This window comes from Cryptotermes secundus, unplaced genomic scaffold, assembly GCF_002891405.2.
Source record: "Cryptotermes secundus unplaced genomic scaffold, Csec_1.0 scaffold480, whole genome shotgun sequence".
NCBI lineage: Eukaryota > Metazoa > Arthropoda > Insecta > Blattodea > Kalotermitidae > Cryptotermes > Cryptotermes secundus.
This window is the reverse complement of record NW_019732379.1, coordinates 132,876-149,266: the sequence shown is the minus strand read 5'-3', so window position 1 is coordinate 149,266 and position 16,391 is coordinate 132,876. Positions and strand designations below refer to the sequence as shown.

The following is a 16,391-nucleotide window of genomic DNA, read 5'->3' as shown; positions in this document are numbered from 1 at the left end:
TTAACTGAAAATGAGATTTAACCCGGTGGCAGTGGTACTACATAAGCTACAACACACAAACAACACATATCACACAAAATAACACACCACGCTCGAGAAAAACACAGCATACAAAACTACACAAACAATAGGGGACACACTACACACAATGAATACAATGCAAATACAATTGCAACTACAATTATATAAATTAATATTAGTAAAAACATAAGCATGCCGGGCACGGTAGCTGAGCGGTCTAAGGCGTGCACTGTCTGCTCGCTCGGAAGCCGAGATCGTGGGTTCGAATCCCAATCAGGGCATGGATGTTTGTGTGCGTTTTTCTGTGTTTGCGTACAGGTAGAGGCCTTGCGACGAGCTGATCATCCGCCCAAGGAGTCCTACCGTATGTCTAAGATCTAGAAAAACCGAAGTGAACGGAGAAGTTCACTGGCCCTCGCCAGTATACTCATTCTTGCTTCCAAGTCCCGGTCACGACTCTGGGAGTTGGGTACGTCAACGCCCAATATACTAGTGCACCAGAAAATCGGCAATGAGCCACACAAATGATGTCCACACGTGAACATCCATATGATCTAGAGATATTCACGAAATATGTTTTCGCGCGCAATGGGAGCATCGGAAATTATGTTCATAAAATATTAAACAGAAATAAGAAACAAGGAAAAGTAGGAATCCGTGTACATTCTCTCCGAATATTCTCGAGTTCTACCTGAAATTATGGTCATTCTTGTTACAGGAGCCAGCAGACGAAGTATTCGAGATGTTAGACCGCAAGAAGAAGGAGACACTGGCCTACAAACGCTCCTTCTTCGTGCGCATGGTCAGTGATCCAAAGATCTATAACCCAAAGATCGCCAAGACACTGTCACGTTCCAGACATCGCCACGTCACCGACACCGGCGCTACTGTTGATAACGGCGTCAGTATCCAGACACCAATGTAAGAGACTCTCTTACGGGTTTTAAATATGATTAAATCACTGCGCCGACACAGCATATTGTCTGAAGCATATGTAATACCAAAATATTTTGGGAGTTGTGTCTCCGTTATAAAGATGACTGGCTGTCATTATACTGACAGGTTTACCTTTACCACGAGTATCGGAGCACACGGTGCCTCCAACTCCTACTCTTAAGATTAAGGCAGGACTTTCCACCAGAGTGCCAGTAAACATCTACCAGACTACATGGAGCCACATCCTTCGTGGTACATATATCTACTGACACTTTTAATTTCAAAAATATAAAGAATACTAGTGACAGCCATGTGTGGATTCTGTTAATAACAAATGTTCTGCACATTCAGTTATAATTTTAGGTTTAATACCCCGAAGATGCAAGATTTTTCTCCTCTCAACGTCGTCCCACCCAGCCTCCTACCCAAAGGGTACCGGAGGTAAAGCAGCCAGGGAGTGAAGCTGACCACTCACATCCACTCCTCCACAAGCGTTCATGGCGCACGGGCACGACTTCACTTGTACCTTACCCCATTTGCTTCCCAATAAGTTAGAAACTTGCTTCAAAATACAAGTACATCTTAAGTTCCTACAACATTTAAAATATTTTCACAAACTCTTGTGCACAATGGAATGGATAGTTCAGAGAGTACATAGACTGAGAAACGGGCTGCACGATTGGATTTCGATCCCCGGTAGGAGCAGAGATATTTGTCCTCGTCGTCACGTCTTGACTGGCTCTGAGACCTATCCTACGATTACCGGGGAGTAACGAGTAATGCAGATGTTAAGAATACATTAAGCTATACCTCCACTCCCCCCTTACGTCTCCGTGAACTGGGGCTTAACTAAGCACATGGACAGCTTCATTTTTATTCTTGTATGCGAGTAAGGACATGCTCAGAAGGCACGATAGAGAGTGGAACTGGTCCTTAGTTCGTTAGTTAGTCCTGCCATAGTTCCAGCTCCATAGCTTCCCACAGCGGCGGGCGGGTTCGACCCCAGGCCAAGTCATGTGGCATCTTTGGTGGACAAATTGGCACTGCGACAAGTTTCCTCCGAGTACTTCGGTTTCCCCTGCCAATCTTCATTCCACCAATTGCTCCACAATCACCATCATCTGTCATCTGGGGCTGGTACAATAGGCCAGTAGTGGCCGCAGCACCAAGTGGACTCAGTCTCACCCCACTAATAATGAAAAAATAAACATATAAAAATTGGTTTAGTTGGCCGTGCCACAGCTCAGGTGGTATTAGCTGGCTTCCCACGGCAGCGTCCCGGGTTCGACCCCAAATCAAATCATGTGGGATTTGTGGTGGACAAAGTGGCACTGAAACAAGTTTCCTCCGAGTACTTCGGTTTCCCTTGTCAATTCTCATTCCACCAAATGCTCCATACTCCTCTGTCATCTCGGGCTGGTACAATAGGCAAATTAGTGGCCGACGTAGCAAGTAGACTCAGCCTCACTCTATCCCACGAACTAGGCAGTTCGTTAACATGTAGGTATATTCAATTAATTTGTTAGCTAATAAGTCGGACAGTAGTGAGTTGATTTACTCGTAGTTATTCAGACATAGATCGATTAATTGAAGAGTACCGTCTTCGGGGATGTGGCGCCGTGTACATATTATGTGAACCGACGTTCCTCCGAAACTTCGGTTCACACAAGACGTACACGGCGCCACATCCCAGAAGAATTCTTCATAGTCACCATCGTGAAAACTTCAAATCTTACGATTAAGAGAAGTTCAAAAATATATCGCTTACAAATTACCGTCACATTTATGCTTGCGTTTCAGTGCTTCTTGGATCAGTTGGCCATTGGCGTTTCTTTTCCAAGGTGTTTTCGATGAGGTGTCATCCAGCGAGGTGCCCGTCAGGTAAGGGATAATATATATATAATGTGCTGTCACGTGTGCCGTTTTTTTTCCCTTGGCACTACAGCCCCAGTGGGCCTAGGCCTACCACCATGAACTTCTCCGTTCATTTCGGTTTTTCTAGATCTTACACATTCGGTAGGACCCCTTGGGCGGGTGATCAGCTCGTCGCAAGGCCTCTACTTGTAGACAAACACATAAAAACGCACACAAACATCCATGCCCTGAGTGGGATTCGAACCCACGATCCCGGCTTCCGAGCGAGCGAAGACAGTGCATGCCTTAGACCGCTCGGCTACCGTGACGTGTCCCGGGTTACATGACTAAAAATGATTGGTTCTGGACTGGATGATTAGATTTATTAACACTTCTTTTACAATCTCTCTTAATCACAATCAACAATAGCGCTGCCGCTAATCTACCCATTTCCTTTGACCTGTTGAATATTATGCCAGTGCGCTCACCACTAGACCATCTGTAAGCTGCCGCTAAAGCAGCCTCCGTAGTCTAGGGGTAACGTTCCCACCTCATAACTCGTGGTATGCGGGTTCAAATACCCGGCGGAGGTCATCGAATTTTTAAGTGCGGAAAAATTCAGGGAACAAGTCCTCCGGGAGGGACTTTAAGCTGTGTGTTCCGTGTCATTACTTTACGGCACGTAAAAGAACCTCATATCCCCAAAAGGGGATCACTGAGCCAAATTCCAGGACGTTTCCCGCCCAACAGTAGTCTCTAAGGCCTCTGATAGATGGGGGAAGCATTATAGACACCGCTAAGCAAGTGGCCGAACTCGCTTGCTCGGCGGGACTGATGGTACGCACCATTTATCGGTAGGGTAAAGAGACTGGTAGAATATCATAGAGGGAAGCACAATAGATCAAACTGGTCGCGGTGCATGAGGAAACCCACCCTCTCTAAAATAACTAACTAACTAACCGGAGCGTGATGTGCTTCGGCCTGGAGTTAAGTTGGGGTACTTTGTGGAAGCGGAAAGCTTACGTTTACTCTCGTTTTCTGTTTATGATCTAAGCTCCACTTGTTTCATTCTGCTGGCAGATGGGTTTATTTGCATTTTCGTACGCCGATTTCCAACCATTAACTACTTAAACGAGTGCTGTAATAGTGTGTACTACAAACCTTACATGTAAGCACACAAATATGCACTTTCTTTATTATTTAAAGATCACGCCCTGAAGATGACGACACAGCGTTTTAAGAATATGATGTCATTTAGTAAAATACCCCTAAAAAAGGAACAGCAGGCCTATATTATTCTTAAACACTTCTAAAAAACTTCTGCGTAGTAACCATATTTAGCTCCCTTTCTTAGATACAGAAATAGACTTCTTCGAAAATGTTTAAAGCATTTAATCTGTGGTCCTCACGTTGTTTATATGAGACCACACAAGTGCAGTTCCTACTCGCGTCTGTCAAGTTTGCATGCGTCTGATCGGATGACTGAATGTTTTCGTTGAATTCGCTCTTTGAAACGCAGACCGTCGCGAAGATGTGAGGACACTACGGAATCTGTTTACTAAATGTACTGTCACGTGTCCGGGGTTCCGTGAATAATACTACCGGTCCTGGATTGGATGATTGGATTTATTCACGCCTTCTTGCTCTCTTCTGAACTCCCTGCTGAACTGAACTACTCAAAGTCAAAGTCACATTGCGCCTGACGGTCAGTCAGTCAGTAAGTTTGGTGTTGAGCCCCATCAGGGTCTCATGACCAGATATTAATTATTACCGTTTAACAGTTACGGTCTTGTTTCTGTGGGGCGCCCTCCCTGACTAGAGGACGGGTATGTCTTTTGTATGTGCTGCTGGTCCTTGAGAGCACAGTTTTTCTCGTGTCCGAGTCCCTTAGGCCTCGCGACCATTCTTTCTGCCTCAGATTTGAGATTTCCCTTTTCGTCGCCTCCTACGACTCGCAGGGTCACGGTGGAGGTATTCGACACCTCCTCCACACGGGGTTCGCGTTCTTATGTCTCGGGAAGAACCGAATAGAGATCACCACGCCAACAATTCCTCTATTATTGTGTCCTTATTCGCTGCTGCGGAAACGTGTGTTAATTTCGTGGCAACGGTCTGGTTTCCACAAGCCTATTCATTGATGCGGAAACGTGTCTAGTAATGGACGTCTCTGCAGTGCTTCTCTGACTGCACACTTCCGGCGTTCATGCGTCATGTCAGTATTAAATCTAAATAATATTAAAATTTTAACTTCCTATCTAACAGAAAACACCATGTCTCCATCATAAAGATCGATTAATTCTATTCATGTATACGATCGCTATTTATCCTGAGAATAATAAGCAACACATAAATACGGGAACACTTTCCGTATGCAAAAGGAGGAGTTACTGAACGTGTAAATATAGTCACTATTGTAAAGGCACATAGGGGGGAACGTGTAAATAATGTTTAGTTATTTATTTTTTTTCAAAATTAATACCGAGCTCTTCTCAACCTGTTATTACTAAGTATGTTATTATTAAGGAATGAATGTCGTACACTACAATATGTTGAAGACATGAAGATCAACACGGAATGACAAGTATTTATACGCTGCACTCACAAGAAGGAACTGCAGACATTTATTTAAGTGTTCATTACAGAAGATATCAGTTTAGCGCGGCTACTGATGTACTTTACGTGTAAAGTTATTTCAGATTCATCTCAGTGAAGATTTAAAGAGTTAATGCATTCAAACTGAAGTTACTAAATATTTGGACCTTAACGATTCGCGGTAGACCTACGCGTATAGTGAGTTGATTTAATTGTGTGAATGTATTTAATCTTACACAATATCACGATGCACTTGTTAGCACTACATCGATACAACATGCATTATTACACAACGAATGATGCATGAAACCACATCATTATAGAATATCACTAAAAAGTGGTGGGTAAGGAACGTAAAAATAATGTTTAGTGAACTGTATCGCAACAGGCTGCTTCAATTTAAATGGGTTGTCCCGTATCACCGAAATTCAGATCGTCGATAATCGAAGTGTTTATCTTCGGTCTGCAAAGACCAGCAATAAAACTAAGACTAGTTGGGGCTTCTGCCTCCATGTGACAACACCACGCATGTTTAGTCAGTCGCACCGCTGCCTGATGTAAGCACAGATGCGCCTTGCGGCCCACCTTCACATTCCAGTCTCAAGGTACACACTGTTTTAGAAGCTGTGGCGCGCTCTATCTTGAATGCAAAGACTATAAATTTTTTACTGAGTCTGAATAAATGTGAATTGCCATAATTCGATCTAAGAAATAACGGGTAAAGTGAAGCAAATAAAAAAGGCATCAGTGAAATGTTAATTATTTTCATACCTCCTTATATGTATTTCATTTCTTCCGTTTCTCTGGTATACCTTGCTTTCATGTTTACTGCTCTTCTGACACACTAATTATCTGCATTTTAGCATGCAGGGTAATGCAAGCACATGCCTGAAGTTTCGACACTGACAATCATACGGCTCAAAAGGGATCTGGCTGTCAGAGGTTATGAAGTACCTACATCTTCAGGGATGGAAGCAGCATTTTCCTTCGAAACTTTGGTACCCACCCACCAGACTACAAAACAATAACCCAGAAAGCCAAAATATGGACTTCAAACTGCTGTCTTCTTAACACGGCGCCCTGAATAAGAAATATATTTATACAGGGTGTTTCACGACTTTATGGCATAACTGAAGGAGATGATTTCCTAGGTCTTTGTGATCAAAAAAGTTCATATAAACACGTGTCCGATTTCGGACGGTTACGGAGTTATGACCGTTTTTTACCGTTTTTTCGGGTACACGCCCTCGTGTGAACCGCGTCTGTCAGTTGGCGGGTCGCTATCTTTAGCCACCTACAAACAGAGCGTTCTCGTTATCTCAACACTTGAGAGCTACGTAAGGAGGGGTGGGTTGGTATGTCCGGCGCGGTTCACAACCGAGCGGCAGCCTGTGTTGCGGCCGGCGGTGGCATTTTCGAAAATCAACTTTAGGCATCAATAAATTCAAATTAAAGGTAATTTCACGAAGTCAACTTTACATTCATACTTCAAATGTATCATATATTATGCTGGTTTATTATTTTGTTCCGTTTATTGTCAGTAATCGTTACCTTCTATTTTGAGTTTAAACCCGGTCATAACTCCGTAACCGTCCAAAATCGGACACATGTTTATATGAAATTTTTTGATCACAAAGACCTAGGAAATCACGTCCTGCAGTTATGCCCTAAAGTCGTGAAACATCCTGTATATTCAAAATATATGTTATTCGTTACTGCTTAAGAGACAGCTTTCAACAATTTCCAGTTCCCCTTCTTTCACTTTATGTTTCTGTGAATTCATGGGATTACACGCCCAAAGTAAGGAAGCCGAGGGGCCAAATCAGGACACAATAAAAGCAGGGCCTATTGTACTCTGCAGGTTCCGACACCTGGATACGATGGTCCGCTTGAAGGCGGGTCGAGAAGGCACCCAATCACCATCAATGTCACCAGAACGAGAGAGCAAGTCACCCAAGAGATCACCCATCATGTCCAGGAAGACATCCCCGTCGAAGGATCAATGAAACACTATCATCCCGGAAATTACGTATTATGAAGCCTTGGTAGGAAATTCAAAAGCGGTATCGGGAAGTCCAGTACATACACTCACATTCAGGGAGATTACCAGTCACACACATTGCTGCAATTCCTCTCGAGTTCATACGAAGTGTGTGTAACCTAATTAAATCAACATTTCTTAGCTATAAAGACTTTAGAACTGTCACCATCCGAACGTTCGAGCTAATACCATAAATTTTTAATTTCTATGTATACGGATGCAAATTCCAGGTCAATTTACCTGTCTTTTCTTGTGCAGATCTCTAACGGCACTTCGTATTCTTAAAATCATCCAAATCTACTAATTATAATTTAAATCTGAAGGTCACATAATTACGTTCCACATTATCCGTTGCCTTAGGTATATATATATTATACATGATGTTTCGAGTGTCAGTAGTATTCCCGTCTTCAAGTAACATGCCGGAATATATTTTTATTTTATTTTAAATATAAATAGTAAAGTAAAAAAAAGTAAAGCTATCCCTGTAGCAGGCCGTGAAGGCCCATAGGGTTGTGAGACGTTGAGGGTCCCACATTATCTAGACAATCGGCTCAAAGATGGTGGTAAGGCTGTCAGCCTTACGCGCCGGCCGCGCTTTACTCCTCAGGAAAATTATTTAATTAATTCCTGGTACTCATTTCTGTCAAAGGCTAAGTCGACACCAGGGCCATAGTGCGGCTGGAAGGATCAGGTCAACTGAAAAAAATCCAATGACCTCGTCGGGACTTCGACCCGCGACCTTCCAGCTTGTAGCATTGTGCCTCAACCAACTACGCTACCGAAAGTAGCGACGGAATTTAATAGGGTAGCCAATGAGTATCAAATCTGTATGCTTAATAACAGTCCACCTTCATTATCAGAAATGTTTCATCTTGATCCCGACCTATTGTCATTAAAATAGAAACCAAAACCAATAAAAATATACGTGCAATTCAGTTTACGGAGAAACAATCGCCTCTAGACGGAGACACAGTCAAATCCGAAATGTCCTGTACACTAAATATACCTCAGACAATGGAAAATGTCCAAGAAAAATGAGGCATAATGAATCAGCAACTGCCGCACTCTTTAGGAGTAGTGGTTTCAATAATGTGGTCAGCGCAAACCACTGGCTCGCGAGCTTCGTTCGAGTGGTTCGCAGAACAATGGAAATACTAAAGACATGAACCAAAATTAATATAGAATATATGATAAGTAATAAAGAAGTGACAATATGCTTGTGGAATAAATTAAGTAGTGTACGCATTGTTTTATTCTCACCTGTTTACTTCTATGCCAATTACGTTAATCCATAATGCACTCCATAACAAAACGAATGTTTAAATTAGGCATGCAAAGATACGTATAACCCCTGCAAATTTAAAACTGAGAATGTTAAATATCGAGTACCAAGAAATCACTCCATTTACGTATATCGCACCATACGTACGGCAATGATTTTCAAAGCAGTAGGAAATACTTCAGTAATATCGCTTCACTCCAAATTATAGCGATGAACTTTAAAAATATTTGCCAACAATCTGCATTGATTAAAAGCTGACATGTTTCACGCCACACTACAGGCACATGGTTCAGTGTCTGCGTGCTGTTTCAATGGGAAACAAGGTTTAATTTACTGTCATCTTTTAAAGAAAAGTGAGGACGTTGTTGGTTTATAAAAAGGATAGCAGTCAAGGTCTAAAAACAGTTTTGTGGTCAAAGACAGAGATATAAAATATAAATTAATAAACGATCAAATCGACAAATAGTTAAGAAAAAAAGATACAACAGTAAAGGAACATATAGCCACAAACGACACATCGGGAACAAATGCATTTCTAGCAGGAGACAATTCAATTTCCGGTAATAGAAATGTATCGAAACGCAGGAAATCAGCAAGACAGTACGACAAAAACTATATTAATTCTGGCTTCACGCGTATCGACGGACAAAATGAAGCAATACCGCAATATGTATTGTGCTATGCACAATAAGCAACGGCAAAAAGTTCGGCGCCATTTCGAGATATTTATACTGTCTTAAAAATATCCTCAGAAACGAAGTGTTGAGGTGGACCTTTTCAATTGACCTAATTCTTTCAGCCGCACTATGGCCCTGGGGTCGATTCAGCCTCTAACAGAAATGAGTACCAGGAATATTCTTTGGGGTAAAGGGCGGCCGGCGCGTAAGGCTGACAACCTTGCCGCCATCTATGAGCCGACTGTCTAGAAAATGTGGGAACCTCAACATCTCACAACCCTATGGGCCTCCGCGGCCTGTTACAGGGACACCTTTACTTTACTTTTCACTAAACGAAGTGAAGTAACAGAAAAGAACAATGTCTACAGCAGCAGCAACAACAAAAACGACAATAATAACAACACCTGAAGCTTCACAACGTGTCTACCTTTGTGTCAGTATTGCGAGGAAGTCTAATACTACAGTAAAAGAACTTATTCTGCCTGCAGTCAAAGAACTTGCATTCGTGGAGACAGCGAAACAGCGGGATTGTGTGCCATGTTCAAATAATACAGTATCACACTGAATGCGAGATATGGCAGCCAGTGTTAAAGGCACTGCGCAATAGCAAACATTTTGCATCGCTGCCTGACATCACAGACTCATCAAATCTTGCGCACATCAGGTAGGAAAGGGAGGGAAAATTACTTGGAGATATTTGGTTACGTCATCCGGCAAATACAAGAATAAACCTCCGAAAAAATCTTAAAAATACTACGTGATATTCTCAAGGAACACGGTATTGACTGGTAACGAAACACTGGAACATCCACTAGCGGTGCATGGACAATGACTCTGGAGGGGTGGGAGGGATGTGAATTAGCAGCTCGTATTCACAAAGTGATCCCTACGGTTATACGGGTGTATTGTTGTATTTAGAGGGAAACAAAAGAAAATTCCATCGGAAATGAAGGATGTTGCTGACACTATTGTGGAAACTGTTGATCTCATAAAAAATAAAGCACGAATTCAAAATTTGGCCGTATACTGCGTGAAGAAATGGGCAATGCTCATTTGTAACTTGTCTTTCACACCGAAGTAATGCGGCAGTAAAAGGTTAAAGAAAGTAAAACTATCCCTGTAAAAGGCCGTGGAGGCCCATAGGGTTGTGAGACGTCGAGACTGCCATAGTTTCGAAACAATCGGCTCACAGATGGCGGTGCGGATATCAGCCTTACGCGCCGACCGCCCTTTACCTTCCAGGAAGATTCCTGGTACTCATGTCTGTTACAGGCACAGTCGACTCCAGGGTCATAGTGTGGCTGAAAGGATTAGGTCAACTGAAAAATCCAACGACCTCACTGGGAATCGAACCCGCGACCTTCAGGCTTGTAGCATAGTGCCTCAACCAACTACGCTATCGCTTGCGCCAGTGGTCAAGACGTAAAGAATTTACTAGTTTGTGCGAACTACACACAGAAGAAGAGCTACTTCCACCAGAATCTTCACTTCAATTCAAGAATTGTTTTGAAGATTCGTCCTAGCGCTCGAGATCAGGTTAGTTACCATATACTCGCACGTATATTCCCAAGCCTGAAATACTTACACGTTGACCCTCATGGGATTCCAGTAACAATACTGAAAGTGAGAAAATTGGTGTGATGATTAAGAAACTTCACATACTTCTCCGGCTTAAAAAAAAAAAACAAATTTCAGCCCATTTCCAACATGCGATGTTTTCTTTCTGAAAATGAGTTGGACCTTACTAAAAACATAAAAAATAATGAATAATGCCGTCTTTTGATATGTGGCGCCATGTAGATATTGTGTGAACCGACGTTTCGGAGGAACATATCGCCTCCATCTTCATGGTAGAAAAATCCGCGAGCGAGGAACTAGCGTGAGCAAATGGCTGCAGTCGGTTCACATAAGATCTACATGGCGCCACAGTCCAGAAGACGGTATTCTTCATAGTCACCGCCGTGAAAACTTCAAATCTTACATAAAAGAATTGTGTTAGAGAACATCTAAATCTGAAGATCACTTTCCACCAGAAGCAGAGGCAAATAATTGAATATGTAACCCTTTTGACATTGAAACAGTGTGCAGCCATCTAACTTGTAAAGCAAATCACAAGAGTGATTGCTGGAGTTGTCATGGGATGTAACATAACGCATAGAATTTCAAATTCATTCTCTAATTTCAATTTTGAATTCGAAGAAGTGGGGTGTACCAGGAAGTTTCAGACCGAATAGTAAGTACATTTTCTGATGTCATCTACTACGACGCAGCTGTGTTTTAATTCAAGTCCAAATACAGTAGCAGGACGAATGATGAATCTGATCCAAGAGTCACGACCACATACCTTACGCCGAACAACTATACATCCACTACCCGATAAGCCTTCATGGCGTATGCTTAATTAGTTAAGCGCAGGGCAACTTTACCTTTACCTGAACATTTAAAATACTTGAGCTTATCAAAATAAATACCTGAGTATGAATGTTGCTATCTCATTTACAGTTCTTTTTGTTGAACGTTCCTGTTTTGGCCTACACTGTATAATTTTTTTTTCCCTTTGGCGCTGCAGCCCCAGTGGGCCTAGGCCTATGTCCTTGAACTTCTCCGTTCACTTCGGTTTTTCTAGATCTTACACATTCGGTAGGACTCCTTGGGCGGGTGATCAGTATAATTTTATTATTTTCTTAAATATACGAATCAAGTAATTAAACAAGCCAGCCTTTCAATTATGTACAAGTAAAAACTTCAAACCATCCATTTCAGTTAGTCACTAATATTGTTATCTTGTTGTATTCGTTAATTAATTATTTGTTTACTTCAGACTTATTAATGCAGCTTTCGTAAATGTTCAATGGCTGTGCGGTTATTGCCAGACTGCAATATTTCATTCAGTCATTCATTCTTCAGGTATATCACGTCTTAAGCCGTTTCAATGTATTGTACTGTTATCGAGTGAGGCACCAATTAAAATCAAATAAAAGCTGAAAGTTCAAAATTAATTAAAATAAGATTAAAACTGAAGCATGTAATTATTCCAATTGTATTACTCTGGAGGGCTGCGCTCAGGTTAGTTCTGCTGCCGGTGTCTCACATGTCACGGTTGTAGGGTTCGTGACGAAGAAAGAGGTGCCTTTTGGAGGCTGAGTGGGTGGCGCGCCTAGTCATATGTGCATTTCAGTGAAGTTATGCTGTCGCTGGTCCTTATTCATTGGGCGTGGAGTTCGTGGCTTGTGAGCGAAAACAGCCTTCACTCAGCCCATGAAAGATAAAGACAAACTTAAATTTCTGCCATGTTAGGAATCACTTGGACAGAGAGATGGCTGGGGGATAGATCGCCAGAAGTGGGTCAATCGCTTGGCCTCCCAGGTCGCCAGATTTAACCCAACCGAATTTTTTCTTGTGGGGTTATGTGAAGAACATTGTCTGCCAGGTTAAGACCAACGACCTGCAACACCTGAAAGCCCGAATAAGGGACTCTGTGGCTGTGGTAACACCAAACATGCTGGATCGTCTGGATATTTGTCGTGTCACCAAGGGAGCCCACGTTGAAATTTATTGAGAAAGTTCTATACTCAGAAAACACTTTGATAGTTTCCTTTTGTAGTGGTGTAACCCATAAATGCGTATAATAAAAGCGTTCTGAGATATACATCCTTCAATCGTTGAACAAAGTAGTGGCTGAAATAGAGATCATTTCCCATTATGGCCTCTGTAACCATTGCCACTTCAAGTACAAAATTTCCGTTCACTTCAGGCTCGCTGTTAAGCTAGAGTATGTAAGAATGATCCGGTTATTCGACTGCAGGTATTTCCAAATATTTGGAACGTATGATGAAGGTAACTTTACACATTACGTTTAATTCTCTGATCTCAAAGAAACATTGAGTTTATTCTTGTTTGTAGCCCGAACGAATTCACAAGATAACTGCCTGTTAGTCGTAAGAGAAATTACAAAGAAAATTACTTATTCTGGTTACAAATTTATATGCTTTATATCGAAATCGTATCTTAATTTCACAATATAAAATATGTATATATAAATAGAACACAATATCAACTAATAAACAGAAGGTACTCGTGTGTTAATATCTTCTATGACGAAGTAGACGTGCTTTGGGATAAACCCATCCAAGTCGTGACATACATTATTTTGCGACAGAACGCTCTAAATTCGCCATGAAATTATGTAGCTGTTCCAAAGTAAGTTTTAACAGTTTTCCACGGAGCCATTTATAAGGAACATCATTCTATAACCCATATCTAATTTCATGGCAAATGTAGAGAGTCGCGACACAAAACAGGTTTCGTGTGTTACGAAACCGGGTAGGTATATCCTACCACGGAGCAGTGCAGGTCCATAACCGCGCCGTTCCTACAGGTTACATGTGTAACATCATTTCCGCCAAATGTGATGATATTGCTTCTTTAATCTCACTGACCTCGTAAGTTTGTGGATTCGTCAACAACTGAACACCTGTGTGTAGATATTTTGTTAACCGACATTTCGGAGGAACGTCGGTTAACACAATATATACTGGGGCCACATCCAAGAAGACGGCTTTCTTCATAGTCACCGCTGTGAAAACCTCAAATCTTACATACATTCAATAATATTTCTAACACCCTGAATCTGCCATGTTATTATAGTGATGTAATTTCATTCACAGTCTTTCGTGAAACTGAAGGGTTAACATATTTTTTCTTGTGTTTATTATGCTAAACTTGAATATTTCAATGTGTATGTACTCGTATAATTATGACTGCACAATGATGTACTCAGAGACTTTCTGCTACATGCATTCATCTTTTGAAGTCTAAATAAACATAATTCGCAACGTCACCAATTGGTATAAAAATTATTTGAGACATATGCATGACTGTTTATCGTTACTCCACACATACATCACCCCCCCCCTCTCAAGTTTCGTAAATTCTTACAATCGTCACAGAACTGGGATTAAGAAATACATTCGGCCCACCGTGACGGATGAGTCAAATGACACTGGTGGTGTGTACGATTTTAGCCCCAGTGCAAATTTAGAAGCACATGTTGTTCGCCCGGGATATGGTTGGTTTCCTTGTCATTATAACAACAGACAGTAGCTAAAAATTAAAAACAGGAATAATATTTAAATAATAAATTAAAGCATTAGAAAGTAATACAAATACTCTACTGCAAAGCTTACACATCGCTTTAACAGCCGTGGCAACCAGACATGAGACTTTTATAGGAAACAGCAAAAGAAGAGTTACATTTCCTTCCATCTCATATCTCTCTCGCTTGGTATGTACGAGTATATACAGTAAAACTTGGTTATAGCAACATCGGTTTCTGCGACACCTTGTCTATTGCGTCAAATATTCAGTTGTACGAACTAATTCCTCATAAAGCAACTGTTTTTATACCTTGCTTAGTACGACATGCACAAATGCATCAACCTCGTATGTAACGTCATTTTCATTCCTGAATTTCTCTGATATGGACATTGAACGTAATTTAGAAAGTGTGTATTGGGCAAGTAACAGGAAACAGATGAAGATAACTGATTACTGTACTCGTATCTAGGTACAGTAAGGCACAACAATTGATGTAATCTACTGTAATTTGGTGAGTAGGCCTACCTTTAATATACAGTATTAGTGCGGTGTGTATTGTCAGTGAAAAGCGCTGTAATATGTCTTTGATATTACACATTTGGGCAATTCCACGTTAATGTTACGTTAGTCTGTACTTAACTACGTATTTCACTAAAAAATGCAACATTTTAACTCGGTTTTTGGTAGATTTTTACGTGACTAACATAAGGCTACTGTGGAAGTGCCCATTTCGGTTACAACGACATTCGTTTATAACGACACTATTTTTAGGTCCCTTTGATGACGTTATAACCAAGTTCTACTGTATATATATATACATAACATTTTGTAACAGTGAGTGAAAGCTTTGAAATTATCGTAGCAAAGAACTGTCAAGCGTTGCCACGTTGAAAGTATGTAAGTTAGGGAACAGATGACGAACGAGAGAACAATCTTTTGTTTCAGGGTGTCGTGCATATTCTGTGAGTACTATGTGCAAGTATAACAGATAAGGGCTTCCCCATTAACCTCTATCAGATAAACTTTTAATTAATTAGTGATAAAATAATTCTTATCTTCATAACAAATCTTCTATATAATCCAACTATTATTATGATCCTTTGCAGAAAACTTTGTTTTTGTAAGTTAGAGGCCAATGGATTCTCTTAATGAACATCTCTGTGGTCTGTTAAACACGCCAACAACCAAATATTTTTTTCAAGACTGTGAAACATGAATCTTTGAATTGCATACAAGAATGTTAATGCACGTTGTTGGCAATGTATGACGTTATTTAAATGTTATTTTATAAGCAAGACTGTTTTACGAAAATTTCTCTTTCATTAAATATGTACAATCATGAAAAATGATTCAAGGTGATTTCTTTTGTATTACTAAGTATTTACCATTGAGGATGACACTGTAAGTGTCGAAACATGTCGGGACAATGATAAATTTAAACTAATTTCAAAAACGTGTCTTGTAACTGACTGCACTGTAATAACAAACAGCTCTATGAACTATTTTTTTCCCCCTTGGCACTACATCCCCAGTGGGCCTAGCCCTACCTCCATGAACTTCTCCGTTCACTTCGGTTTTTCTAGATCTTACACATACAGTAGAACTCCTTGGGCGAGTGATCAGCTCGTCGCAAGGTCTCTACCTGCAGACAAACAAAGAAAAACGCACACAAACATCCATGCCCTGAGTGGGATCCGAACCCACGATCCCGGCTTCCGAGCGAGCGAAGACAGTGCACGCCTTAGACGGCTCGGCTACCGTGGCCGGCTCTATGAACTATAATGGGGCACAACTCAATATAAAAACAGGATTCCTGTATTAATACTATCAGTTTACCGTTGATTTCAACGGCCCGATTTCTAGTTTATCCCATGTATTAGACGTAATA

General features: G+C 41.1%; 2 protein-coding genes across 2 annotated transcripts in view; one reads left to right on the top strand and one right to left on the bottom strand.

Moving 5' to 3' along the window:
* The window catches only part of LOC111867565 (aromatic-L-amino-acid decarboxylase), a 51,561-nt gene extending 43,697 nt beyond the window's left edge, over positions 1-7,864 (top strand). Inside the window, exons 11-13 of the mRNA XM_023857549.2 lie at positions 740-942; positions 2,758-2,838; positions 7,265-7,864. Coding sequence (XP_023713317.1) covers positions 740-942; positions 2,758-2,838; positions 7,265-7,409 — 429 coding nt within the window. The 3' untranslated portion in view covers positions 7,410-7,864. The remainder of the gene's footprint in view (positions 1-739; positions 943-2,757; positions 2,839-7,264) is intronic.
* LOC111867569 (ribonuclease P protein subunit p25-like protein) overlaps positions 1-16,391 on the bottom strand; it is a 145,127-nt gene that overhangs the window by 103,044 nt on the left and 25,692 nt on the right. The gene's annotated exons all lie outside the window — the stretch shown is intronic.